The sequence below is a fragment of the Aptenodytes forsteri genome, unplaced genomic scaffold (assembly GCF_000699145.1).
Source record: "Aptenodytes forsteri isolate BGI_AS27 unplaced genomic scaffold, ASM69914v1 Scaffold241, whole genome shotgun sequence".
NCBI classification, from domain to species: Eukaryota; Metazoa; Chordata; class Aves; order Sphenisciformes; family Spheniscidae; genus Aptenodytes; species Aptenodytes forsteri.
This window is the reverse complement of record NW_008795252.1, coordinates 1,512,145-1,539,034: the sequence shown is the minus strand read 5'-3', so window position 1 is coordinate 1,539,034 and position 26,890 is coordinate 1,512,145. Positions and strand designations below refer to the sequence as shown.

The following is a 26,890-nucleotide window of genomic DNA, read 5'->3' as shown; positions in this document are numbered from 1 at the left end:
AGACAACAAAGAGATTATTTATCATATGCTGTACAAGTAGTCCTAGGAAACAGAAAAGTAGCATCTGAGGCCCATCTGATCTGCCATATATGAGAACATGGTTTATTCATTTAGATTTTAGCACCAAGTACAGAAATCTTGTAGAAAAAGTGTGCGTGGGGGGAATAATCACATCCCATCCACAGATTTTTAAGTTTGGAAGGCTGAACTCTCTGAAGGTACACCCATAGCTTGTCCAGGAAATTTAGATTTACTGTAGACAGCACATGCAGGTTAAGTAACAAGAAATATTACTATTCAACCCAGCTGTGTTCAGATTCCATAGCTGCCCCCTAAAGCTTTCTCTTTCTTCCTACCTCAGAATGTGAAACCAAATCTGGTTTTGCTCTTTTGATCGTGTGAAGAGAAAAACTAGGCTCTTTGTCTTAAATATGCATTTTATCTAGGCAAATCATTCGGATTAATTAAATCATTCAATGATTTGCTAGTATCTCAGCCTAGTATTACAAAACCAAGACAAACAGTAGAAGGAATATACACATACACACATCAAGCAGTCAGTCATTTTTTGAGAGAGCAAAGTTGCCAGATATAGCTAGAAATACTTTGCACTACCTTTCCTACTGCATGTGTTACTGTCCATTTCAGGAATGCACTTCCAGGACTTGCACCAGCCCTTATCTGTGCATCCAGTTGGCTATAATCAATGCTGAAAGAAAACCCAGCAAGCTCCCAGTCCAAGAATATTAGCTCTTTATAAAATTAAGCTCTCAAGTCTTCCCAAGACGGTTTTTCCAAGTGGCAAGTAGGAAGGAGGAAAGGCAGTCAAGAAGGAAAACAATTAACTTCAGGTCTTACCTGCCCTTACACCCCGGTATTCAGGGGTTGCAAACATGTCCCATTGTGAGACAATTATGGCTGCAATGCCCAGGACACAAATCACAATCAAGTAGATGAAGCAAGGCTGAGGGTTGCAATAGAAGGAGTAGTACAGCCAGGGTACAAAGCTGCCCATTATGAGAAGTGCAATGCCAGAGTAATCCAGCCTAGAAGGAAACAAAAATCAGTTTGATAAGAAATGTGAACCTTTGGAAGTCCTCATACCAACACTCTCTTCTTTAGTAAACCAACTGTCTACTTCTCACTGCAAAATGAAGTTATTCTCACTACTGCAACTTACTTCCTGACGGCAACTCTTCCACCAACGCCCTCCTACAGTAACGGATTACCTTGCTAGACAACTAGTAAGGCCATTTTTGGACAGTCATCAGCAATACATACAGCAGCCTTTAGACCAAAGCTTTTTGAACGAAACTCAGATTTAAGCTTCAGATGTGGAAAAAAGCAGCACAAGGGTCCTCTGAACACAAAAAAGGGCACACAGTACGTTGTGAGAGCACAGCCAACACAAACACTTTAGTATTGGACAAGCGTAAGTTAGTTCAGCATCAGCTTAAGCGACCACTGGGGAATTATATCCTAATTTTTCAACCATGCTGTTTTTCTATACACCAGTGAAGAAAAAGAACTCCTACAGCCACTGCTTTTTACCACACCCTGACAAAATGCTCCTACAAAAGATGGAGTTAATTTTTCAGTAGGGGATTTTAATTGCTGGGTTAACTTTAGAGGTGGTCTTGCAGATTACACAATCCTAGGTTGAATAATCTTAGGAAATATAAGATATTTAGCAGCCAGTCAAAAAAGAACATGTAGTAAAACCAAAAGATCAAGACATCTTGATACACATCATGGAGCTGTCTTTCATAAGCTTAAGATTCAGAGTTACTCAGAATAGCTGAAATGACAAGAAGTGACAGATGCATTAAAAATTCAAAGTCCTGCAACTAAGCTCTAGGTATATTACTTACAGCAGCAAGATGCATGCACACGCCTGCCAAACAGCAGAAAATGAAGGAGTTTTAAGACTAAAACAACAGCACAAAAACTCATGCTGAAACAAACAATAATTAGAAGAAGCTGCATTGAATCTCTGCTCAACTCTGTTCCAAAGTACACGCAGCCATGCAATGAACTCCTCCTACACTGGGGCTCCAGCCATAAATCCCAACGCTGTTTTCCCACCTGTTTCCTATTTGGCCTACCCTGTCCTCTAGGCACTTACTTGGAGAAGAGCCGGGAAACACCTTCTGAGTGGCAATAAACTGTGTGGAAGAGCCATGAGAAAGAGAGGCAGAGTATGGCTCCCAAGAAGAACAATCCAACAACCACTTTCTCCTGCACAGGTGCTACAAAGGACATGTTTGGCCGGAACATGTAGAAGATTCCCAGACAAAGGAAGAACACGCATCCTGAAAAACAGTAACACAGAAAGGTGTCAAGTTCATGCATACTGAAAGCTTTTCTTTCTAAAAGCATGACTTTAATGTACAGGAGCACTAAACATAGGAGCTGCATTACAACCAGCAGCACACATGCAGAATAAAGCACTGCCCTACTTCAGTTATGCATTCCAACCACATTTCTGTCTCAGACTGATGCAATACAGGCTTGCATGAACTCTGTATTTTTACTTGTTTTGCAAGATGCCTGACAACTAGTTGGACATTCTAGAATAATAAAAAGATCTGTTGCAAAATGTAAAAAAAGAAGGGCATAGTTCAAAGAAACCCTTTCCCTTCAAGGCTCCTTGCAAGTTGAAAACCACTCATACAAGCTGCAACTTAAGTGTGTTCCTGTGACAAGAAATGTGATCTCAATTAACACCTACACACTTGGGGAAAAAAGAATATCTAACAGTAATTTATTAATGATCAGGAAATTTTTTATTCATTTGTATTGAATGCCATAATTAAGGAAGTCCCATCCAACCCTGGCGGGGTAAAATTAGGAGAGGGATACCAACCTGTTAATTTAACAGGTTACTAATGGAATGATAATGCTGACCACCCCACACCCCTTTCTATTTTGCTCTCAAAGAAAGAGAGCAATGAAGCCAATTAGGATTAGAGCAAGCTGAAAATACCTAGAAGATGTGTCCAGATGTTACCAGTCTCTGTATGTATTCTGAAGATACTCTTGAAACAAGCCCGGAAGGAAGGCATGGGTGGTCTGTGTCCATGCAACAGGTAGTCGTTGTCCTTTAGCCAGTCAGGCAGAACATCATGGGGAATGACTCTCCATCGGCCCTCCCATACCTAGAAGTTAGAAGATTTTAGTTAAACGCAGGGAATTGACTTCCACTGATGTATGGCAAAAGTCAGAAAACCCATATTAGTAAGAGTGTTAGAGTTAATCTATGACTACAGTAAACAGAAAAGGGTTGATGGGACCTCTCTGGGGAAAAGGCTTTACACTTGAAATAACGCTTAAGTCACTGTTCCCTATTCAAAACAGTATCATTATGAAGTTGAGCTGCACCACCAGAGAAAGAAGTAGTTCAGCATTTCATTGAACAGGAAAGCTATGGGGCTTTTTTACTGCTAATGAAGGGAAAGCATTTAATTCCTTTCCATTATTTTCACAGATCATCCTTTCCATTTAATTGAAGAAGCCTACACCTAGTTCTCTCCAAGAAATAAGTAAGTAAAAGCCTGTTCTTCCAACCACAAGCCAATCTGACTATATATCTGCTAGCATTTGGGGCAGTCTAGCAAAAAAGCTACCCATCAGCACTAATATGGGCCAGAACACATGAAGTGGCAAGAGTCCAGTGACAAGTGTCCAACCCCTTATCCAGGTTGGAAAAAAACCGCTCCCACACTCCCAAAACAAGCAGTGACAGATCAGTTAAGGCAACAGATCCATGACTCAATTCCATCAGATTTCTTCTTTAAAGGGAGAGAGAGCATATGTGCACACATTTATCCTTGCAGCTGGTTCCAAATGAAAAAAAGCGTGCACAGGTGTTCTTAGCGCTGCTTCAGTAACATAAGATACATGTAGTCTTCAGTTTGGCTTCAGAAGCAGCACTGCCAAGCAGAGGGGTATCAGGGAATTGCTTTATGTACCGGGGTTGTTTCTGCAGTGTTCCTTGGATTTGTCGTCTGGCTAGTAATACAGGAGCGAGCCTGAAGAATCCTGAAACACTAAGTTTAAAAAGCTACATTCTTATTTCAGTTTCAACAATACGAGCTCAGAGTTTTTAAATCAATTCTCCACACTCCTTTATGGAAGCAAAACAAAACTAATCAGAATAACCAACCCTGTTAAAGACTGGGTTCTTAAATACATTAAATAAGAAAATAACTGGTTTGCTTCATGAACCAAAAATTTGAATTGAGGTAGGAACAGCAGGAAGGAATTCATTTTACACAATCCACCCTACAGAACATCTAAAAAGGGAAAAAGATGCATAGTAAAAAAAAAACCAAAGAAAACCACACACCCAAAACCCACACACAAAAAGACGACTAAGTAACTAGGGTCCCTCTGTAAAAACATCAAAGAATAGTTCATAAAACCAGTAGGAACAAGTGTATTAAAGGGGCAGCACTCCTTTCACCAAGAAAGGAGGGCCAGAGACTGATACAGCCCTATGGCTCTAAAAAGTAGCAAAAATTGAGGCAAGGTCAGGAACAACAAAGTCTACTTAGATATAGTTTTAATACAGCCTTGTTTTCTTTTCAAGTAAGGGACAAAGCTTATTCTATAATGGATGCAAATGGTGCTGGAAAAGCAAAATATTTGCAAGTCTGAAGAAACCTGGAAAAAAACTACCTTGTAAATGGAAAGCGTCTTGAACCAGAAGGCTTTTATTCTGCTTTGCGCTCACAGGTGTTTCTCAAGAGAGACCCCTCAGTTGCATGATCAGCTTTAGAGTCTCATTTGTAATCCCTGTTGTTCCATGCTTTACAATTTATTCATTTATGACAGATTGAGATCCTGAGAAGCTGTAGTGCTACTAGTTGTAACAAGAGATGCCTATTCACAGGTGGTGTGTATCTGCTCTCGCTCACACTAATAGCGCAGTTGCTGCAGGTACAGTCTGTTGCCCACTGGAGCTTCCTAAAAAAGGAAACTACTTCAGCAGTTTCCACACGCCCTTACCTTACACACAAATTCTTCCATTCTCTCCATAGCATGGTGGGCTTGTAGAAGAGGTGACATACCCATAAACCCTTCGTCTTCTTGAGGTGACTCATCATTGTGTTTATAATCCTCAGAACACTGGGGGGAAAAAAAAAAAACAGAGAAAATGCTTTGTAGAACGATTAACAGAGAAAGGTGGTGATGTTTTCCACACAAAACCATGATTGGAGGTCTTGGCAAATAGAGAAGTCTTCTTTCCTTGTACGGCACTGAGGAAGGAATTCAAAAGAACCAGCAAAAAATTATTACATTCTTAGGTATCTGAGAACAACTCGCATGTCTAATCCATTTTGCACATGTTTTCACCAGGTTTGGAAGAAAGCAGTGTTCTTCTGTAAGTTACGCTTCATTAAAGCCCAGATATGGAGTCTGAGGCTTGCAGCCTACCCACCTCTAGGGAAGGATTACTTCCTATTTTATGTTTCAATGTCACTATGCCTGCCTTAATGCCTCTGTAACATATCTGGCATTTTAGGACAATAAAAGGCAAGCCAAGGAGAGGAATCTATTTACCATGTTATAAATGTTTCACCTCAATTTTTAGTTCAAATCTGAAGATCTATTCTGTTTAACTGACACTTCTGTTCAGCTCGTAATCCAGTAATGGACATTTATTAATTTGTTTGAATTTCAAGGTATTTCAGAAACTAGTATGAAACGTTTGCCAATTAGACAAAGGCAAGTTATCAAAGAAAAGCAGTAACAGACATCAGAGTTTTAAGCAAAATTCAAATAAAGAGAAATGTCATATCGCCAAGGTATACCAAGAGAATTATGAAAACAAAACAAAACACTGAGCCTGGATATTCAGCTGGTACACATCACTAACAACTTTACAGGAATGAGGTTTGGTAGTTTTCTACCCTATGTTGACTTACCACATATTATGATACACTCTAGCTTTCCATTTAGGTAAAAAGCAGGGGGGCCACAAAAGTTCTACATCCCTGTTTGCTTATTACAATGCTCACAGCCCATCAGAGACTCCATTCAACACTTCAGCTTCCAAGGTAAACAAGTTTGAGAAAGCTAAAGAGAGAATGAGCCTTTTGTACCCTTCAGGCTTGATGCAGAAAGCTGCCACGCACCTTGTGACCAAGCCAAGAAAGCCCCACAATCTGTATGGTGACTGGCCTCCTCCATATTACGAGCCACAACACTTTTTCTCCCTCCTATTCCCTTATCAAGGTTAACAACTTTAAAAATCGAGATTACTTATCAATAATGCCATCCAAAGTGACTGAGAATCTAGTATATAACCTCACATACTTTACCTGTGAATTATCATCAGTAATGTTCAGGTTAATGTCCTGAACTTTGAGTCAGAGATCAATCTGGCTGTGCATTTGTCCCACATTACAGCTCTCTCCTTAGAGTAAGGCCTTATTAACTAGTGAGCTATCTAGATTCTTCAATATTTCTGGTTTTTTGAGAGAGAAATGACATGCTAATACTTGCTTTTGTACCCGAGGCTTGCAGTAGGCCACTGAAGCCTCATCTTTTGAAGAGGTCCCCCCACCACATAGCTCTTGACCCAATTTTGCTTATCCAGAATGCAGATCCCTGCTATATAATACACAGTATACATCCTTCGCATTTTATGTATCACCTCACATTTGTCCACACTAGGACAACTTGATCGACTAAATGAATCTTTGTACATAGCCATGTCCCTTGTACTGTCTACTCAACTTCATTTATCATTCCAGTCAACACCCCCTCTGAGCAAGTCTGGGCAATGATTTCATATTTTATAGCAGATGATTGATATAAACATTGATCAGCTCTAGGCAGATCCTACAGCAGTATAAGACAGTATTAAATACACTCTCACTGCCTAGATTATCCCATTAATTCTATTGAGAAAGGCATCAGGCAACACCGAGATGTAAATAGGTTTAATATCCTTTGAAAATAGGCACATGTCCTGTTGGACCAGAAAGCGTATTAAAAAACAAATTTGATTTCATTCTGACTCAACAACAGTCACTGACATTATTTCCCACACTGTCAATTTTACTGGCTTTTTCTACTAATGGATCTCTCTGGTTAGGATTCTCAGTTTTCAATATTATAAATAATTAACTCAAGGTCATAGAAACATTGAATTGTTTGGGTTGGAAGGGACCTTTAAAGATCATCTAGTCCAAGCCCCCTGCCATGGGGGTCTGGATAAGACGTTCATGATAGTCCGCACAATCTTACAAATCAAAGATATCTTCAGTTTCCAAGAACACACCTTACAGAAAGGCAAGTCTGATGTTTAAGTTCCAATATACTCGATACAAGAAGCACTGCTATACCTTTTAGCTACCCTAGAATTTCCTCCCCCAGCACCACACAATGACCAGCTGGAGTGGGGTGAACAAGTTAGTAATCCTGAATTTACAAAACTGGGTGGACTGAAGGAAAAAAGGTCCCTTACAGAATCAAAGCCTGTATTCATTGCAGTCTGCCCAGTGACTCAAAGCCAAAAAATGTTCATTTCCCTCTCTCCACATACTCACATTTCTAGAATGATGGGAAGGTTTAAATTTGAACAGACTGTAAAGCTCGAAGAGCACAGCTATTTATGAACTAGTCCAAAATCTTTGCATTTTGGCAACATGCCTATAAACAAATCATTGAGCTTCTTTTAGTGATAAAAAGAATTCATATCATATATACAGTCCAGATTACTGCCAGAAAATGGAATTGATTTTACTATCTCCTTCCTGCCATTAAACTGCAAAATTAGCATTCAAGAAAAAAAAAACCCTAATGCTCAGCTGCTTAGTCCTTTTCTCGCTAATGAGGCAAAATGAGGTCTGTTCTGGAACATCCGTCCTCCCTTGACTCCTTCACATAACATGCCATTAGAAAGAACAGTAAATTGTGCTTCTTGCAAGCTGGAAATCCATAGTTGGAGTGCAACACCAATGCCAGTTTTCATTTGGAAATCTGAAGCAATTCTATTGACCTTCAATTCTTCAGACAATGACTGAAGGAAAAGAAAACACCCCACTTTTCTGTTTAGAAAGCATATGGTTGTAAAATTTCCACTGTGACAAGTTCCTTCGTATCTTAGGATTCCCATACTCTCTCTTCTTTGGCTGATCGTATCAGAAATTCAAGAATACTGCTAGAACATAACATAAGCAAGCATAGGCTTTAGAACCTGTTTTCAACTATTTCTAAGTTCTGCCCACAGAATCACGTTTTAAAATGGGGGACACATTAGGTAAATAATCTCACTTGCCTAAGACCATGCAAGAAATGAGAGCTCAGAACAAAACTCTGATACTCCCACTTTTAATGCTGTATGGTATATGCTGAACCACGTGCTTCCAGAATAATTTTTGCCTTTGTACTTTCTAGATCAGCGGCCAAAAGGATTTTCACTCGACTAATGTTTCAAATGTTCTTTTACGTCATCTAATTTACTCCATTTCTTTTAAAAGCAGCCTCAAATTTTGACTAAATAATTCTGAGAAGTCTTCAGAGTATTTTAGAGTATCTTGAAATAAAACCCTCATTCACTTGTAACAAGCAAACTTGTTGCAATCATCAGCTGTCATTCTTCTGCTGCACATATGCAGCAACGAGTAGAATCAGTCTTTCATACAAATCAGAAATCATGGCTTCTGTATACTTACACTCTAGAGGGTCTGGACACTTATTTCTATGGAAATGCCAAACCACCCTTCCAATTTCAATCCTATCCCCTTTGCAAATTCGTAGAGTCTTAAAAGCTACCGACAAACATAGTACAGACACCTGAGATGCAAATTATACAACAGAAGTATACATGCATCCCGAGTTGAATAATGGTACCAGAGAATAATTAAACCTGAAGGACAAGTGACAATGACCAGAAGAAAACAGTTTTACTGGTTTATCCATATTCACTTTATTTTGGGAAGTTTTCCAGATTCTTTTGTGATAACAGTGATAGACAAGAAGGTAGAAGAAAGAGGTAGAAATCATTCTTCTAAACAAGAATTTCAGAGCGTGCTTTGGTAAGGATAGAAAAAGTTTAATGCCAAAATCAAGACTTAGAGCACTAGAGCAAACAAGAGCAAGAAACCTAAGAGCCCAATTGCACAGTGCCCATCTTTAAATAAGTTTTTTAACATTAAAATCTCCCTCTTTTATAGCAATGGCACAGAAGTTTTAAAAAAGTTTACATTTAGTACAAGAATTTGTTGCCTGAAAACAGTCCAAAAAAGTCAGATCACATAGCCAAAGACCCTGTTACAGACAAAACTGCAGTAAACCTGCTCTAGTAAATGCAATATACTTCTCGTCTACTACAACAGCTTATCCTTCTCACACAGATTAACAGTTTTTATATTATCGCTCTCAAATCTGTTAACAGACACACTATTAATGCACTTACTATGGAAAAGCCTGTCAGAAGTCAAGTCACAACGGTAGAAAAAGATTCCAGAAACCCTTTTCCTACTTTCGAGAAAGTTGTGTTCTCTGAACTTCAAGTAGTAAAAGTGTAGTTTCTCGAGGTCTGTAGTTTCTTGATGTCAGCTTAAAAGATTTCTAGAAAGTTTGAAAGTTTGCACATGACTACTACTTGCACAGGTGACAAGCAAGCTCTTGTTCATCACTCCAGACTGCAGTTCTGCTGGAAAACGTCATCAATCTGTGTTCATTAGAGCGTGCAAACTGAAACGTAAGTCAGACTTGAATGAAGCCACCTAAGAAGCTTACTCTGTCAAAAGTGGTCCTCTTCTCCCTCACCCCCATCTTCCTTTACACTGCTTCTGGAACCCCTCTGATCCTTGGGTTGATTAGCTGATCCAATACTAATCTGGCAGAAATTACATTTTTGCTAGGTGAGCTTCCTAGTAGATAATAAAGTTGGTTCAGGTAACCAAGGGATTTAAGGAGCTCAAGCTAGTGCAACAGAAACAAAGGGAGCATCAGCTCCCATTTTACTGAGATCCACTACAGAATACTTTCTGTGGATCATGTTCAAGGCCAAGTTTCTTTTCGACACATATCAGTTGGATGCCAAATGATCTCCAGTCCCCCTTTTTGTAGGGTTTATCAGTTAGAAAGGAGCCTAAGAACCTAGCTAGGCATGGATTAAGGCAAGTTAAACTAATGATCACTTCAATAGGCTGCTGTATTCTCAAAAATTCCAGCAGCTTTCAGGACTGCACTTTCAGAAGTTTGACAGTTTTCGCTGGTTGTTGCATATACAGTATTTGATGCAGAACCAGAAGTGCACACGTTAACCAGTAACACTAGTAACTGCAATACCAGTCTCCTAAACCCCAGAAAGGGTAGAACTCTCCTGTGTTAGGGTTCCCTTTTGGACAGAGTCATCACTCAGTTACTCGGGGCTTAACTGACCATGCACATACCTATGTAATATTAAGCTCTGGAGTTAATGAAGTCCCATGTCTCAAAGCTCAACTGTTTGTGATGCCAATTCACCATCAAGATGTCACCGGCACCCTAAAGCTACCATCACAGGAATTTCCAAAGCATGATGCATAATGTTCTTGTTGCTTCCTCCAGCTGCTGATAGATGCTCCCCCAGTCTCTTCTTGATCTGTGTCCTGACAGAACTCTGCCTCGGTATGAACACATCATTGTAACACAGGCAAGATAGTTCAGAAAAAGCTAATGTCTGGATTAACACTGAGTTGTGGGATATTATATGACTCAGTACTTATATACAATTCTCCTCTTAAAATGCAAGTTAGAAAACATATGTTGCTGCATTTACAATACCACTGTTATCCCCCATATTAAACTGAAGTCACAAAGTCTAGACATGAACTGGAGTTCTTGCTCTTGTTTATCTTGATCTCATCAGATGAATGATTAATAGTGTTTAACATGACATTCAAGTCATTTAATGTTTCTTGGGGCAGCATGCCAGATTCAGTAACTCGAGAGCATTCAGCATAATGGCCAAGATACGTTCAAGGCTACAATATAAAAATGCTATTTTTCTAATCGCAGTCCTGTAACATCCTTTTCAGCTAGCCAGATTGCTTTTTTCAGCAACTCCTCTGTGCCCATTCTGTCAACTGACCTTTTATCAACTGGCCTTTTGTAAGAGGAAAGCAGCGATAGGTGGTGCCGCGCCATGCCATTTCTCCTAAAAGCCTGTTGCGCATTTTTCAGAATTTCGTCAGCTTATGTTCTTTGGATTGTAAGTAATTAACTGGAAAAGCACAGCACCTTAAAACTTTCCCTGACTTCCCCTAACTTCTGCACATACCAAGTTATTTTAAAATAACAGCTTTGTCATTTAGAGTTTACATTCTCTCTTAATCTGACAGGCTTGTAAACAGACACACCACAGTTTCCAAAAGGCTAACTACATTCACCCTCTAAGCAGGGTGCGCAAAGCTGTTTTTGCTGTCACGGGACCAAAAAAAGTCTTTCATTAGCGCTGTGCCAAAGACCCTTTCAGCCTATTGGTCAAAATGTTAAGTACTTGAAGGTTCCTGGAGTTTAGTATTTTCCCTTTGTAGGCCACCTTCTTATAAAAGCTACACTCCATTTAATATAGCACTTGGAAACAGTTTTATACAACTGGTCACGGGTGACTGCTTGCTGGCACTCATTAAAAACAAGTACTAACATTTAACACTCGTTTAGCAAATAGTCTTAGGAGAAAGTCACATTTTGGCTTCAGCAACCTTGCTAATACACCCTTATTAGAACTAGCTCCCTTGTTAAATATCTTCAGATGAAAAGCGTTTGTTGAATCTCTAAGCAGTAGCAACTACCGATTTTCTGTCAATGCCCTGTACTTGACAAGGACCAAAGACCTCAATGCCCACATGTACTCGTAAGTACACTTTGGGGAAAAGCCTGTAGAAATTGCTTCTACTACAGAAGATTCTCATGTGCCATTTTCTGCTCCTCTGTCATTGTTAATCCTGACAGCAGAAAAAGAAAACAAGCATGCTGGCTTTACCGAAAAAAATGCTCTGTTAAAAAAATAAACGGAGAAAGACTGAAAGTATACTGCTGAACTTAACATAAAGAGCAGAGTCAAGTAATCTAAAACAGTTGGAGAAAGATGCAAGTTAACCCACCAATACAACACTATTTTCTCTTATATCACTGTGAAAGGCCGTCACGTCCCCCATTGCTGCCCAAATCAGGCAGATAGGATCTCCAGGAGAACAAAGGCAAAAACTGTGGAATCTAACCCTTGTCCAGGGAAACAGTTGTGCCAGTGAATTATAAACAAAACCACTCCCTCCCTCTCCTAGTTTCAACACACAGCACAGCAAGCAACGGTTACAAAACCAGCTGGCAGGCAGCAAACTCAGCAGAGTACCAACACTTCCCCTCTCAAAAGAGCTAACACTCTCCAGACTAATAGGAGACAGTTGAACCCAGCTGCAACTCAACAAGCCATAACCTATTACAACTTTCACATTAATTCACAAGAGTTTTCTGGGAGACAGGGCAGGCAAAGAGACATGGCCATTTCCAACATGTTACCAGCCTTCTGAGCTGAATACTGTCTACTTGTGGTTGACTAGGTCACCAGTTTCTGTCTTTTCTGCAGACATTCAAGCTCTAGAAGCCTGTTAATAAACCAGGCACATCAACTGTCAGCAAAGGACGCATCAGCATCCTACCAACTCAAGCCTGTGGAGCCTGGAAACCATCTCCATAGACGTATTACGTCTTTGTATTGTTTAAGTGGGAATACTTGGAGACACTCTGCTCTGTGTATCCAAAAATGCTTTGCTGTACAAAAAAGTCGTATTTGTACAGAAAAATACTAGATTCAAGCACTTACTTCAGTGACTAGCAGTTTGAGTAAAATATGCATTACTTCCAGTGCTTAGAACAGCAAGTAAAGGAGAAATTCAGATGTTAAAGATCTTTTGATCTGAAGTAAAATGCCAATTCACATGCTTTCAAAGAAATAACATGCTTTCCCAGGAGTTGCAGAAATGGAGGAAAGAGAGGTGATAAAGAAGTCTACAGAACAACAAATTTTCAACATAATCTGCTTTAAAACAAAAGCAAACTGTTTTGGTGGGACCTCAAATTCTGTTATGCCAGGCCTCTCCCCTACACACTCAGAAGACAAACTCTACCAACAAAACCTGTAATGCAATGCAGGAAGAAGGCAAATACAGAAGCGGATGCCAAGTTTTTAATCATAACTCCAAGTACTGATAGTAAAATGCTAGATTGAAAATAAAGGTAAATGGTTTCAAACTGAGCAAGAAACTGGCAAGTAAATCTATAAAGGAAAAAAAAATTAAGGCAATCAGAATTTACAAATACAGCTCCAGAAAGACTATTCTTAAGGCTCAAATGTCTACCTTTGGCCTTCAAGACTTCACCTAAGTCTTCTTCACTCAGATAGCATGCACCACAAAGACAAGTTGACAATTCCATGAGTTTACATGCACCCTTCTGTCAATACCGAAACTATTTTTGTAGGTAATATGTACACACACTTCTGTAACAGAAAAGGCTTTGAGTAAGTTCTATAATTCAAGTTAAAAGCCTTGAGTCATTTGCTCACCTTCCAAATATTCTAAAACTTTTCTTTTGCACCTGAAAAACTGTTACATCCTTTTGTCTCCCTCCTTCAAGTCTCTTTGGTACTTATGCTCTAGAAAGACTCTTTTAGCTACACACAGGTACCATGAAATTTGTCAGAGGTCAAGTAAGTTCCACTTGAAGTCAAAACCCATGCTCCCTAAGAAGCAATCCAGATGAGTATTTGCCCAAACTTCATTTGTCCATTCAGATGACTTGAGGGCTACGCATACCTCCTCCCAAACCCTTACTGTAGGTTATCAAACACTTCAGAGCAACAGGTCTCCACTTCATGGGTGCATTTCTGTGCCACACAGGACAACTGCACAACAGCTCAACTGCATGAAAGGAATCATCATTCAGGAACACTAAAGCCTGGTGATTGGAATAAAGGCAAAGAAAATGGTTCTTTTGTTTACCTCCTGTCACTGACAGGTTAAAGCATAAAAGGAAAGAGTCAAGCACAGGTTTTTAGGGCTGCATAAAGAGCCCATTCATCAGGTTATAAGAAGTCACATGCATATGATTGTATCAGCTTAACAAAGCCACAGTAAGGGAGATTTCTTTAGGAACTACCACTGCTGGAATTACAAAGGCAGATGAGACACAGAAACACTGGGAGAGGAGAAAAGATCATGTCCCAGAGGCTGGACAATCCAGCATGCTACAGGAGGGAAGCACCTGCTGAAAAATGCCTTATCAGCACATACCCAGCAAATGTAAACTAGAGAAAGGAAAAAAGTTTAAACTGCTGAAAGAAAGAGAAGACTTACGCAGCTCGCCTGATCCTTTTCTCACCACCAAATCCTTAACATTCAGATAAATGGTCACTATTTCTCAAAGTCACAGAAGGTACACCACTCATCTGCCACTACACTAATTGCATGTTTAAACAAGATAGCAAGACATGTATCTCTTCTTTGGAACACATACTTGGAAGAGAGGATAATCTATGAACATATATGCACTCTAGCAGAGAACACAGAGTTACGGCATAAAATACAGACTAAGAGGTTCAGGTGTAAAAGGATATTGATTTCATATGATCCGTATCTTCTTGTAAGCATCATTATAAAACTGGCAGATTAACAGCACTGGCAGAAGGACGCAGCTGTTTTATTATTTTGGATAAGCATGCTCAATACAGCTAGTAAATCTTTGCTACATGTATTCAGTGCATGCCACAATTTACAGAAAGTAGGATCTTTAATGTAAGTTTTAGTTCACAGCTATGCAACCACCCAGGTAGGTTACCGGTGCCATGGACAAAGGCCTCAAAAAACTTTCAGGACTAAATTTGATTTCTTAATACCACCTCCATTTTTTTTTCCATGAAGATGCTTTATTTCTAAAGAGGACCAATATTTTGGCCCATCAAAATCAGAAATAGATAGTATACAATGCAAGCTGTGGGGGAGATGGGAAATAATTCTGAACAATACAGCGGTATGCTTCCACACACCTCCTTAGAAAAGACTATTAAAATAATTCATCAAAAGCAACTACTGCCTCTTGAGAGCTCAGACTGCTTCCTCCTACAAGTAGAGCAGAAAGTGGATACACAAATAGGCAGAGGGAAAGGAATCTTGTACAGGAGAGTTTGGGGCAGATTTTGTACAAATAAAGGAGCTGCAATGATATAAATAGGGTAATAGGAGGCAACTGGAAAAGTAAACAATGCAATAACACACACATTTACACTAATACCTCAAGTCTTAAGCCCAGGAGTTTTGGGGAAGTATCACATCTATAAGAGCACATCTATATTATGATATTCAAGAAAGTCGATACGATTAGCTTGTCATAAGTAGAAGCATTTAAAAGCCTATTAGATGACCATGGTTGTTCTACCGTCAAGACACTATATAGTTCTCATCCATTTTCCTTCTCCAACATAGGAATTCCTTGATTGTTACCATCGGCTTCAACGTGGCTGCATTTAGCCATTAGAATACTAATGTAGCGGGCACCACTTGAGTCCTTTTATAAGGCTATGTGTGCCTGAGTACTATTGCCATCTACGGAAGAACAATAACCTTATATTACTGTTATCTAAACAAGAGTCTTTTCAAAACCAGAAGAAAATCATGCTTTTGAACTAATAAGTCATCTCTACTGAGGCAGTTGCACGTAGCCAGAATGGACAGAGAGCAACAAAGTGAATCCTAGCTGGCATCTGAGTAACAGCTGTGCTGAGGCTTATACAAGACAGAGGAAGATATATAGCGTAATGTTTTTTCCAGATTATTTAGAACACTGCAGTATGTCACATAATAAAGTCCATTTGGCAAGCTAATATTGGTACTTTTGACAGCAGAGTGTTTTGGGATGCTCCATCTGAAGCATCAATTATTCAACCTTTTAAGAAGAAAAAAATGTAAAGATATCACAGTATTAAAAAACAAGAATCACAAAAGACAGGAATAAAAGTTTAGGCTGAAAAAAAAAGTCAAAAAAGCAGGAGGCCGTATAAGGCAGAGAAAGTGATGCAGTTCAAGACAGAACAGCAAGGCCCAAATGGCAAAAACAAATTTCTTTGGCAGCATTTTAGGAGACTGGGAAAGAGAGATGACATCCAATACAAAAAAGCTAAATATTTGTAGTGAGCCAAAGCAAAAGAAACACATACTTTTGTCATAAGGATGAAAGCAAAAAAAAAAAAAAAAAAAAAACAACTAACATGCTAAGAATGCCTGAAAAAGCAGAAGAGAGAATGAGAGTATTTTAACCATTTTATTTCCAAAATTCTAAAATTAAACACTTTGACTCAACCAAATAACTTCTATCTAGCGAAGCAAATGTACAGAAAGAATTATAGGTCATAATCCGTTATGGGCTTTTACTTTGGGCTACTCCATCTGCAGGCAACAGGTAACTCACATTATTCAACCAGGAAAGTCAGAGACAAGAATGAAAACAGCCTTCAAAAAAGATGATCCCAAACACATTGTCAGATAAACATATGTATGTTCAAAACATCTGCTAGTACAACTCAACTCTTCTTTTTTCTAACCTTAGCTAATTCAGCTATTGGTTAACACTTTGCACCTTTACACATGCTTTACGACCTTCCACATAATGCAAAGAAAGAGAAACTGGGTATTTCCCGTTATCATGATACTGAGAATGTCCTATAGGAGTTTTAGCAGTGTACAACTTACAGGGCATTGGCTTGGCTTATTAGCCATGAATACCTGTTCTGACTCTCATTACAAGGACGCTTGAAACTAAATTCAGTAAGGGCTCAAACTAATCAAGTTAAGATAGCCTAATACAGGTTCTCATGTCAGCTGAACTATGACAAGTGGTCCATGCACAGAGCCAGAATCTGTGGCAAATGCAATTACAGCAACAGCCCAACTCTTCTGCATTGAAGGCTACGTTAAGTAGCATCAGCATATTTTTGCTGCTGGCTAAAACCACACAGTTGCTGTAACTGAGCTGATACAGTAAACTCATTAAGCCATGATAAATTTAATAGTGAGCCTAAGCTGAATGCCTCTTCCCCTTAACTGTGCTGATATCCATCTGTATATATCCTAGGAGAAGCATTAATTACAGTTCTGAAACTCTCTAACCAGAAGGTACTTTTGTCCAATGCTTGGAAACATTACCTGCACACAACACCTAATTAAGCTGTGGAACGCCTTTCCGCAGGATGTCGTGACTGCTAGAATTTACAAAGGCTCATGCACCAGAAATTCAAAAGCATTGCCACTGGCTCAGGAAATCTGTGAGCCACCAATTACTAAAGGCTAGGAGAATGTCCTAGGGAAGTAACACAACATGCTTCCCCATCCTTCTACTCTTCCTTACGAGTCTCTTACTGACTACTGTCCGAGATAGGATATTGCACACTGTGGATGTTTGGTCTAATTCAGTATGGCCATTCTTCCAACAAGAATACTTGCAAACAGTTTTTTCTGTCCTAATCTCTAAGACAATAGCGATTAGCCAAGGTTCAGATTACATTCAGCAAGAGTCAATATATCTTCTCCTTTCACTTATAATTAATTGGAAGTTACAGAACAAAAATCTTTTGATATGAGCAGCTTCTCAACAGAGAACAAACCAGTACAAGTCCCATTTCTTTGAGGAGGGAATAAAAAAATACAAAGCTGGTAAACTTACATTTATGCTCTGTCTTGTCACCCAAGTTCCCACACATTCAACTGAATATTTCTGGCATCTTCCTGGTTTTATTACAATTATTTAACAGGCATAAAGACGTTGTAGGCTCACAGTTCACATTTCTGGAACTTATTTCAAGCACTGAAGCACTTAAGCCAAACCTCATTTTTTCCTAGCAAACCTAACAGATAATCATACAACTTACATTTTCCTGGTCAGAAGACAGAGGTGGCTCCACTAAAAGAAGCCTCTGCTCAGAGCTGTCCTCTTCAAAGGCTGCCTCCTGTGTTGTTGCAGTGTCAGACATGTGTCCTTTTCTGAGCCGTAGACCTGGCTCTGGAGAACCAGCATTATCGAGTTCCGTTAGTTCATTCATGAGATGCTGGGAGCCTTCTCAAATATTCTGCTTCCTCTTGGTTCGGTTTGGCTGATTATGCGTTGGCTCTGAAAGACAAACAGTTTGTATAACTAAACTGAAGTTAAAAAGAAGAGTGTAAGAGTTGGCTGGAAGAAGAGCATGCTTAAAAGCTACCAAACAGCTACGACAACTGCTTTTATATGTGCCCAAACTCCCACAGGATCAGTTATATAGACTTCTACAGTGCTGGACAATGAATTCTCATCCTGTGACCACCAATACTTTCATATCCTAAACACAATTTAAATACAACTTTGAAAGATGACAGAAAGCGAGCTCCATAAAACAGTAAATTCACAAAAGCACAGTGGTGTTTTTATAAAATATTATTTTTATTTTTACAAAGTTGCAAACACTGGGCTGCTAATACTATTTACAAATAAACTACTTATCAGAGACACTCTATAATTATGAGCTTTTTGTGGGTATAAAGCTCATTTCAAATCATCTGGGCTAGATTTCATCAAAACTAGGACACTAAGTACTGGTACAGCTGCTCAGGTAGTAGCAAACAAGCAGAGCTCAAGCACCAACTAACTTTAGACAGACTGTAAGGAGGGCAGTAGTACACACAGTGATTATGCTTCCCCTGCTTAAATTAACATGTTCACAATTACTGCTAGCAACAGGTCTGTACCTTTACTTGTATAAGGAATTAAACCAGACAGATTTAAACACCATTCATTCCATCACAGCAATCAGAAACAGATTAATTCCCCCAGAAAACCATAACCCATGCTTTCTATTCAGAAAAGTAACTGTATCTTACACTTATAACACTGCAAAAAGGATTTGGGGTAAATTTAACTCAAGATGCTGAAGATTAATTAAATTTGCAGAAAATTACCTAATGTAATTTTAGATAATCTGTTTAGGTAATCTGTAACCTGTTAATCTGAGCCCTCATCCAAGAGTATTATCGGTTACCTATTTATCTTGTACATCACTGTGTGGTGGTCACTCCAATAGCCAGTCAAGAGACACCTGTTTGACACTGGTTGCCTTGGGAGGCACAACAGCCAGAGCACTTTGAAATCAGAGTGCCAGAAGCCATCAGAATGAATTAGCGCTCATCTGAGGCTTCAGAATCACTTTGAATGAGAATCTATTCGTTTTGTACTAATCACTTGGAGTCATTCTATTACTGTAGCACCTAAGTGCTTAAATGTGACTAACATGTAACATTAAGATAACCCATCTAACAAGTTTTAACTTGCCAGGGTGCATAATTAGATTGGAATTTTAGTGCCCAATAAAACATGCTGAACTTTGTCATAATGTAGGAGGGCAAATTAAAAATATAAGATGGAGGATTGATATTGGCAGTCTTGTAATAAAATGTCACCTCCAAAAAGCCAATAAATAATGTACTACTTCCTTTCAGGGACTAATCTCATTTACATATTATCACTGGAAGATAATTCTTAGCTCTGACAAATGTACTATAGTTAATTTCGCTGCAGCAGTTTGTAGTATTATATCCCCTCAGCTGCCTGGCAATCCCCAGAGGAGGGAGCTGCTAATGAGCAGGTTACAGACTTTGCAGAACTACACAATACCACAGTTGTCCGAGTTCAGTATGGCACACTGCTTTAATCACCCAAGAAGGTAAGTTTGCAACATGACAGCAGAGCAGATGGTATGCCCACCTTCCTGCTAACTCCACTACAGGGTCAGTAACCTCTGTCTGAGAAGTAACATCTAAAATGGCCACAGCTGTTTACTTGGTAAACACAAGAGCCACAGCACAGGACTATCACCCATGAGAATTAAGCCAAGGTTTAACAACATTACACAGGAAGCCCAATGAAGAAGTTGAGCAAGTGGATTTTGAGACCAAGAACAAGCATTTAGAAAGCCACAGAACAACTGAAATCTTGACTGTTTTTGTCGTATTCCAAGCAGCCAATTTACAATTCTATTTTTATGCAAGAAACATGAAGACATCATCACATTTCCGTTTGGCAAAACTGATCTAGGGAAGAAAGAAAAGAGTATGCAACAAGAACTACAGTTTGAAATGTAACTTATCAGGTGTCTTAATTTAAAAGGCAACTTAAGAGACTAATTGCAGTACAGTACGCTGTACCAATTTGAAGCTGTAGCTAAAACCAAAAAAAGGCAAGTAAGCAGAGCAGCTGTTTGTAAACAACAGTTACAAACACACACACACCCCTACCTGATATTCCACACATTTCAAACAGGTAGGTAGTTGAAACAGCCATAGTTAATTTCATGGATTGTTCAATTTGCATTAGACATTTAACCAGCAAGTTTTACTAGTTTTTCCTTCTACCAGCTTTAAGCAATAGAATTGCCATTGTGTGCTGCATTACTTGCTATATTGCTTAAGAGCATGTCCTTGCATCACCTCTATGACATTGTGGGAGCGATGCTCAGAGACACAGTAACAACCAACACAACAGGCTTAACCACATTTGGCCAAGATGCTTGCAAAAGGTTGTTCTACTACAAGAAGACACAAGAATGCCAAGAGACTTCTTAAATCAGGCCTTGGAGATTTACTTCACTAGCACTCGCTGCCAAGCAATCACTAAGGTTAAAAATAAAAGATGCATTTCACCTCCAGCGAGGGAGATTTGCATTCAGCGGTAGAGTTGAACTGTAGAGCCCTGCATAAATAGAAGTCGTTGTTTCTTGAAATTACAGTGGAATTGCTCAATGAACTAAGATGTTTCCATGTTGTCCTTCATGCAGGATCCTCTTAGTGCTAAATATGCTTGCCCTTACTGAGCATGCAAAGGTAAGCAAGCCAAAAGATAGTCCATAAGCATCACTACTGGTTTTTAGTCCTTTTTAAAAATGTACTACAAAAGCCAAAAACACATGCCTGAGTGCAACATGGAGTTGCCAACAGAAAAGTGCAAATAGCCAGAACCATTTGTTCACAAGTGAAAGAAAGCAGTCTGAGGTTATGAAGAGGAAAGGCACAGATGGTCTTTCACTTCTATGATAAAGTTTCTATGACTCCACAGTTCAGTGAAAGGTTTGAATGACTAGGATAACCTTTTCCTAAGAAAATAGGAAGTCTAAGTATGGTCAGTAGCATCTAGCCAGAAGACGATGGTTGAAACATTGTGAAGAGACTTATTGCCCCATTCTGTCTCTAAGTTCATGAAAACAAAAACTAGAAAACGGAAAGCTATAGAACACTTAAGGTCTTGGAAGAGATTGTTTTGTGTTTCACTGAGATTATAAATCTTGTATGTAAGTCCTTTAACTTTTTGGTAGCATGCAACAAACTAAAAGCTTTCATTAAAATTACCTTCCATTTAAAGAGGAAGTTACCATGTACAACTTAATCTACTTAATGACTGCATATGTAATAAGCATAATATCAGCATCTAGATCAATCAGTGAGTTCCTGCTGTGTTTAAAATCAGCTAAGAAAAGCATCTACAGAGTTTGGGTGGTGGTTTGTTTTTTTTTTAATATAGAAAACTTCTAAAGGCCAAGTCAGCTTTTAGAAAGGACTTACCAGTTTAATGCTATCATAGTTCTAAACACAGCCTATAAACACAAAATGTAGCACGCCACTAGTTGACTTAATATGTTGCTGCCACTACACAACCTACAATAGCCTAAGTGGTCATCACTCCCAGCTGCTCACTCCACCACAGTTCAGAAGAAGTCAACCCCACAGCGAGGAGAGTCAGTGCCAGTTTCAGGCTGTGGACAGACACCCGTCATCTTTCTCAAAACAGAATCAGAAGGCAATACTATTTCAGCAGTTCACTGCAATTGTGCAATGTCAGAGGAGTCAACATCCACAATTACAGCATATTTAGGACACTGCTTCACCCCTCAAGTTGACAAGGAAAGAGTAGTTACGCAAACTTAAGCACCACAGGATGATGCTACTATTCTTTGTACAATCTTCCTGAATATTCCCCTGGCTAAGTGATACAGCCCTTCTAACCTCCCAGAATTCACCTGGCACAAGGACTGGTTTTCTACCTAAGCTAAACAATGCCACATGGTAGCAAAACAAAGAAAGAACACTAAGGGTAGTGTTTGTAGTTAAATTGAAGAGATCTGACACTCCCTTTTTAGGATCAAACACAGTCCCAGACAGTCAGACTACCTCCCACTACCCATAAGCAAAGCAATCTCTCCAGCATTCAACTCTTCTCAGTATGTTCCTCCTATAAGCAGCACAAGAATGATCCCTCCAAAGGTATTTCATTCTGCCTGTAGCTGGTATTTGGAAGAAGAATGAAAATTGCATCCCCCTCCATTCCCCTCTCATGGATCCAACAGCCTTTCCGATACAAACTTACCTGTTCAGGAAAGCAATGGCATCCACTGTATGCTCTTTCCTTGCTAATCCTCTTCAAAGCATCCATTAAACTAGCATAAGCAATGTATACACACTGGACGAATCTTCATAAAGTAGCTCATTCTCCCTAACAGAGCTTAGTTATCAAAAGAACAAAAGGTCATCATGAAAATTTCAGGCTATATCGCTTCTTCGCTTCTCAGAACATTCGTTAATGTTTAATAAAGGGTCTGAGTGCCTGAAAAGTCTTGTAAGAGATACTGTCTCAATCTACAAACTTTGCCTTGCCTGCGTCCATGTACCATCACAGCTACAACAGCATCACTAGTTGGCTAGCTACATCCATGCCAGTAGAATGACAAAGCTAACTGAACAGTAAACCACCTATGGGTTGAATAACTTTACCAAATCCAAAGTTGCTTAGACTAGGCCTTAGTAACAAAATAGGCACAACTCCATTTCCACAACTGTTAGCACAGGTACAAATGGCAAAGCACGCCCAGTACAATCCATGGGCAGATTGTTCATGCTAAGAACACAGCTTATATAGGGTGATGGAGGGGATTTTTTGCCTATAAAATAGTTGATTCTGGCTACCTTGACTGAAATAAGATATACTAAACAAAATGTAGCTTTCTTGGCACATCGTATTTCTACTACTATCTTCTGGCAGGGAGGTTCTGTCACAAGTAGTCCCTCCGAAATGGTATAGTAACACCAACATTATTCAGTAACATCACACAAAAGCTTCAATTATTCTCAGGTGACACTGGCATCATCCTATCGCCCATCTGGTTCCCTTACTCCCTAGCACCAGTACTGATGATCAGTTGAGTTCTTCAACAGTAAGCTGTTGGCAAGGTGTTGGGTTTTGTGCTTTGGGGTTTTTTTTGGGGGGAGGCAGTCTTCTTTGACTTTCTGCCTATGTGGCACCCTGGTCCATTTACCGGGGAAATCAGGCAACCACCAGTGCCAACGCAAGGCAGGCATATGCAGTTTGGGAAAGAGGAGGAGGAAGTCAGACAACGCTGTGTCACATGAGTTAAGACTGCTGTTGAGTGTCATCCATACATGTGGCCTAGCTAACCCATGCTGGGTCACTTATTAACTATATGGGGTATCCATTGGTTGGCTGCTTTTTTCGTTATGCATAAAGCAAAGCAGAAGAGATAAGAAACCCATACATTTTAAGTAGATTTGTGAATTGCCCCTAAGTTGGAAGGCCACAGCTAAAAAGTTAACAAAATAGTAATACTGAAAGATTCAAGAGGGATTTTTATTTTTTTTTCTCTCTCAATGATTGAGCTGTCTTTTTCAATTAAGGAGTTAAACATCCACAGCAACATTCCAAATATTCTCCAAAACTACAGTCAAAACCAAAGCAAACAAGGGTATGTATGAACAGGGGAAGGAGGAAAATCACAGAAAACCTTGTTTTCTCAGTGTACCCTAAAGGAAAAGTATGAATCAGGCTGTAAAAATTCTTTGGAGGTCATCTTTAACAATGAGGAACAATGAGGAAGCAATCCAGCACCTCTTCTCTTAGATGTAATTTCCCTAGATAAAGGGACATCTACAAAACAAAGATTAGACTCCCGCGGAGGGTCAGTGGCCAAAAAGCTGTCTTTGTAACTTGTAAACTGTCACTGGACACTTCAGCCTAAGCTATTTCACAGCAGGGTGCAGAGGCAAACAATCAAGCACATTCTGATGCATTTGGATCCAAAGAAAGGGAACAAGCCAGCAGCCTGCCTACATTAACGAAATGCTTCCATTTCAGAGGATCCCATTACATTGTTACAACATTTGTCCAATTTGTACTGCAAATTGGACCCCAGTTTTGTAACTGGGTTAAGCATTATGTCAGAGGTTGGCCCACCCCCAGTGCACAATGTCCGGTTGTTACAGACCGGATGACAGCTGTAAATTAGTTTTACTCTTCAATAAACCAAAACCAAGAGAATTGCCACAAAAGCAGTACAAAACGAGGAACAGAAGTTCAAGTTCTTTTCACATTGCGTTCCACAAAAATCCACAGCCCAGACCTGGAAAACTTGGCTTTTGGTTAATTTTTTTCATTAAATGGCTCAGTTTCTCCAAGTGAGAAACATTCCATCTTTGTGCCCTTTTATGATTTTATTTCTATGGCATGTTACTAACTCACACCAACTTACTTCACGGTTGCCAACAACAAAAAGATGCAGTTGGTTTTTGTTAGTAACACTTTGGATCACAGACTATCTACAAGTGAAAGACTGAAGTTAGACATTACTTTCCTCTTAAGTGAAAATTTAGAATACATCCTTTTAACTACTGCCTCAAGGACACTACTAAACTGAAGTTACATTCATTTAACCCCTCTATCCAGAGGATCTTTGCATGAGAATGTAAATGGCACCAAGATCAACAGCAGCAATCCAGACAGCAAACATCCCTCTACCCTGGCAGGTACAACACTCTCCTCCTAGGAAGTGTGGGTTTGAATCTCTCTAGAAACTGAAGTGAGATCTTTTACAACTCAAGAAAATGCTTCAATGCCTGGAGCAACTGTACAAAACCAAACACTACCACCTTGCTTTTAAAACCAAAGAAGAATACACACGGTTTAGAATGCAAATTTCACGCAGGAAAGCATTTAAGACAGTTGCCTTCAGTGAGTCTTACTGGGTTGCTTGGATGCCACCACTGTGCAGGTTCAAGGGCTGGCACCAAGAGGGGGCAGCCCCACTCTTCCCTGGGTGGGCATCAAATGGCTCTGCTTCTCATCGCTGCCCCCCGAAAGGCACTCTGATGTTTGTCACAACCCGTTCCAGGTGGCAGTCTGGAAAGATGTTAACCCAGGGAGGAGAATGAGATAATCTTTTTCTATCAAACTAGCCAACTGAATTGTCTCAATACACTGTCAGAGAAGCAGCATGGACAACATGACAGAAAAGGGTAGGACCACAGACCCAAGATTTTAATTCTTTATGTATTTTATAGGCAGTATTTTCCTAATCTATTAAGGACTAACAGTTATCTGTTGGCCCAAGCCTTTAATTGTCATATATGTATATACCACAGCCTTTATTATGACCTGTTGACCAGCTGCAAGCCACACCTGGCACAGCAAACCAGACAACTTACCAAGATTACTGATTTTAATACAGCGGTCAGGATCTCAGAAGCTTGGTTGCAAAAAGCTGACCATCACACTCTTCCCAGTTTTTGGAAGCACCTAGTCTAGTTTTGCCAATAATCTTGATAAGCTTTATTCATGACGTTGCGAGCTTGCTTATCAGTGTTTTATTTTGTGGCTGACAGGTTTGGTCTACAAAATATGTTTGCATTCTCGTGTTTGTAAAAAATAAGAACAAAGAAAACTTACTCTTTTACTTATGGTCAACAATGGTATTTCTTCAGTTGAAAACAGCATATAGTCCTCTCCTCAAAAACCATAATGTTGTCTTGCCACAAGTCAGACAACTCTAAAAATTTGCTACTTTTTTGTAGCAAAAATGTTACAAGAACATTGTAGAATAACCAATATCCCCACCCACAGCATTGTATCAGTCTAAGATCAAAAAAGCAGTACAGCATCTTTTTCAGATACTTTCTTAACCACCAGAACTCAAGCAAAAGAGACAGATGCACGGTAACAACACTGCACCTAATTTATGTCAGTCAGAAGCAGATTTAGTCAAATGGCTGAAGTTCTAGACAAGACCAGGTAAAGCTACTTATTAACTATGTATCTTAACTTCCTTAATGCAATAGCCAGAGAATAATTTGTAAATTTTACACTAGCATACCTGTGCTGATTAGACTGCAGGCTGCAGCTACACTAGCAGGAAACACAGTTCCACTAGCAAAAATTGTGATTATAAGTTGTATAGCTTAATCTCAAAACACGTCTACAGGACCTAAACCAAGACACTCACACAAACCGTCATCTTGCTGTGGTTTGTTTTACCATCCTGACATCACCATTTTTGCTAGTTGAACTGTGTTCCCTGCTAGTATAGCTGCAGCCTGCAGTCTAATCAGCACAGCTTATGCTAGTGTAAATTTTAAGTTTGAAACAGTTTAAGACCATAAACATGCTCCAAGTTAATTTTCAAGTAACCAGGAAGCATTTTGGGAATACACACATTAGATGTTTTGCATGACTTAGTATCACTTATCAATGCATTCAGATAGCCGGGGGGGGGGAGATGGCTTATTACAAAACAGAAATAAAAACGTAATTTCACATAAAACAGAGTTGGGAGTTAGACATCCAGGTTGCCTTTATTATGCATAGAATACAGCATTTACTGTAGTTATAAAATTCATAAAAGAAAACACAAGACTATTAAGGGGGAAGGGGATAAAACCAGGCTCACTAGAGATGAGCCTAGGGGTGGCGTGCCGATGCTGGGGGCGAAATCGATAGCCCAGCTCAAGTGCATATACACCAATGCACGCAGCATGGG

General features: G+C 39.5%; 1 protein-coding gene across 3 annotated transcripts in view; it reads right to left on the bottom strand.

Annotated features, from left to right (window-relative positions):
• The window catches only part of ADIPOR2 (adiponectin receptor 2), a 39,095-nt gene that overhangs the window by 4,848 nt on the left and 7,357 nt on the right, over nucleotides 1-26,890 (bottom strand). Inside the window, exons 1-6 of one of the 3 annotated variants that reach the window (XM_009278949.2) lie at nucleotides 25,101-25,221; nucleotides 17,924-18,162; nucleotides 5,011-5,130; nucleotides 2,987-3,158; nucleotides 2,126-2,312; nucleotides 859-1,046 (exon numbers count right to left, since the gene is read on the bottom strand). In XM_009278949.2, the coding sequence (XP_009277224.1) occupies nucleotides 859-1,046; nucleotides 2,126-2,312; nucleotides 2,987-3,158; nucleotides 5,011-5,130; nucleotides 17,924-18,094 (838 nt within the window). In that variant the 5' untranslated portion in view covers nucleotides 18,095-18,162; nucleotides 25,101-25,221. Of the gene's footprint in view, nucleotides 1-858; nucleotides 1,047-2,125; nucleotides 2,313-2,986; nucleotides 3,159-5,010; nucleotides 5,131-17,923; nucleotides 18,163-25,100; nucleotides 25,222-26,890 lie in introns of those variants that run through there. The other 2 variants (XM_009278950.2, XM_019472004.1) reach the window with 2 other exon arrangements.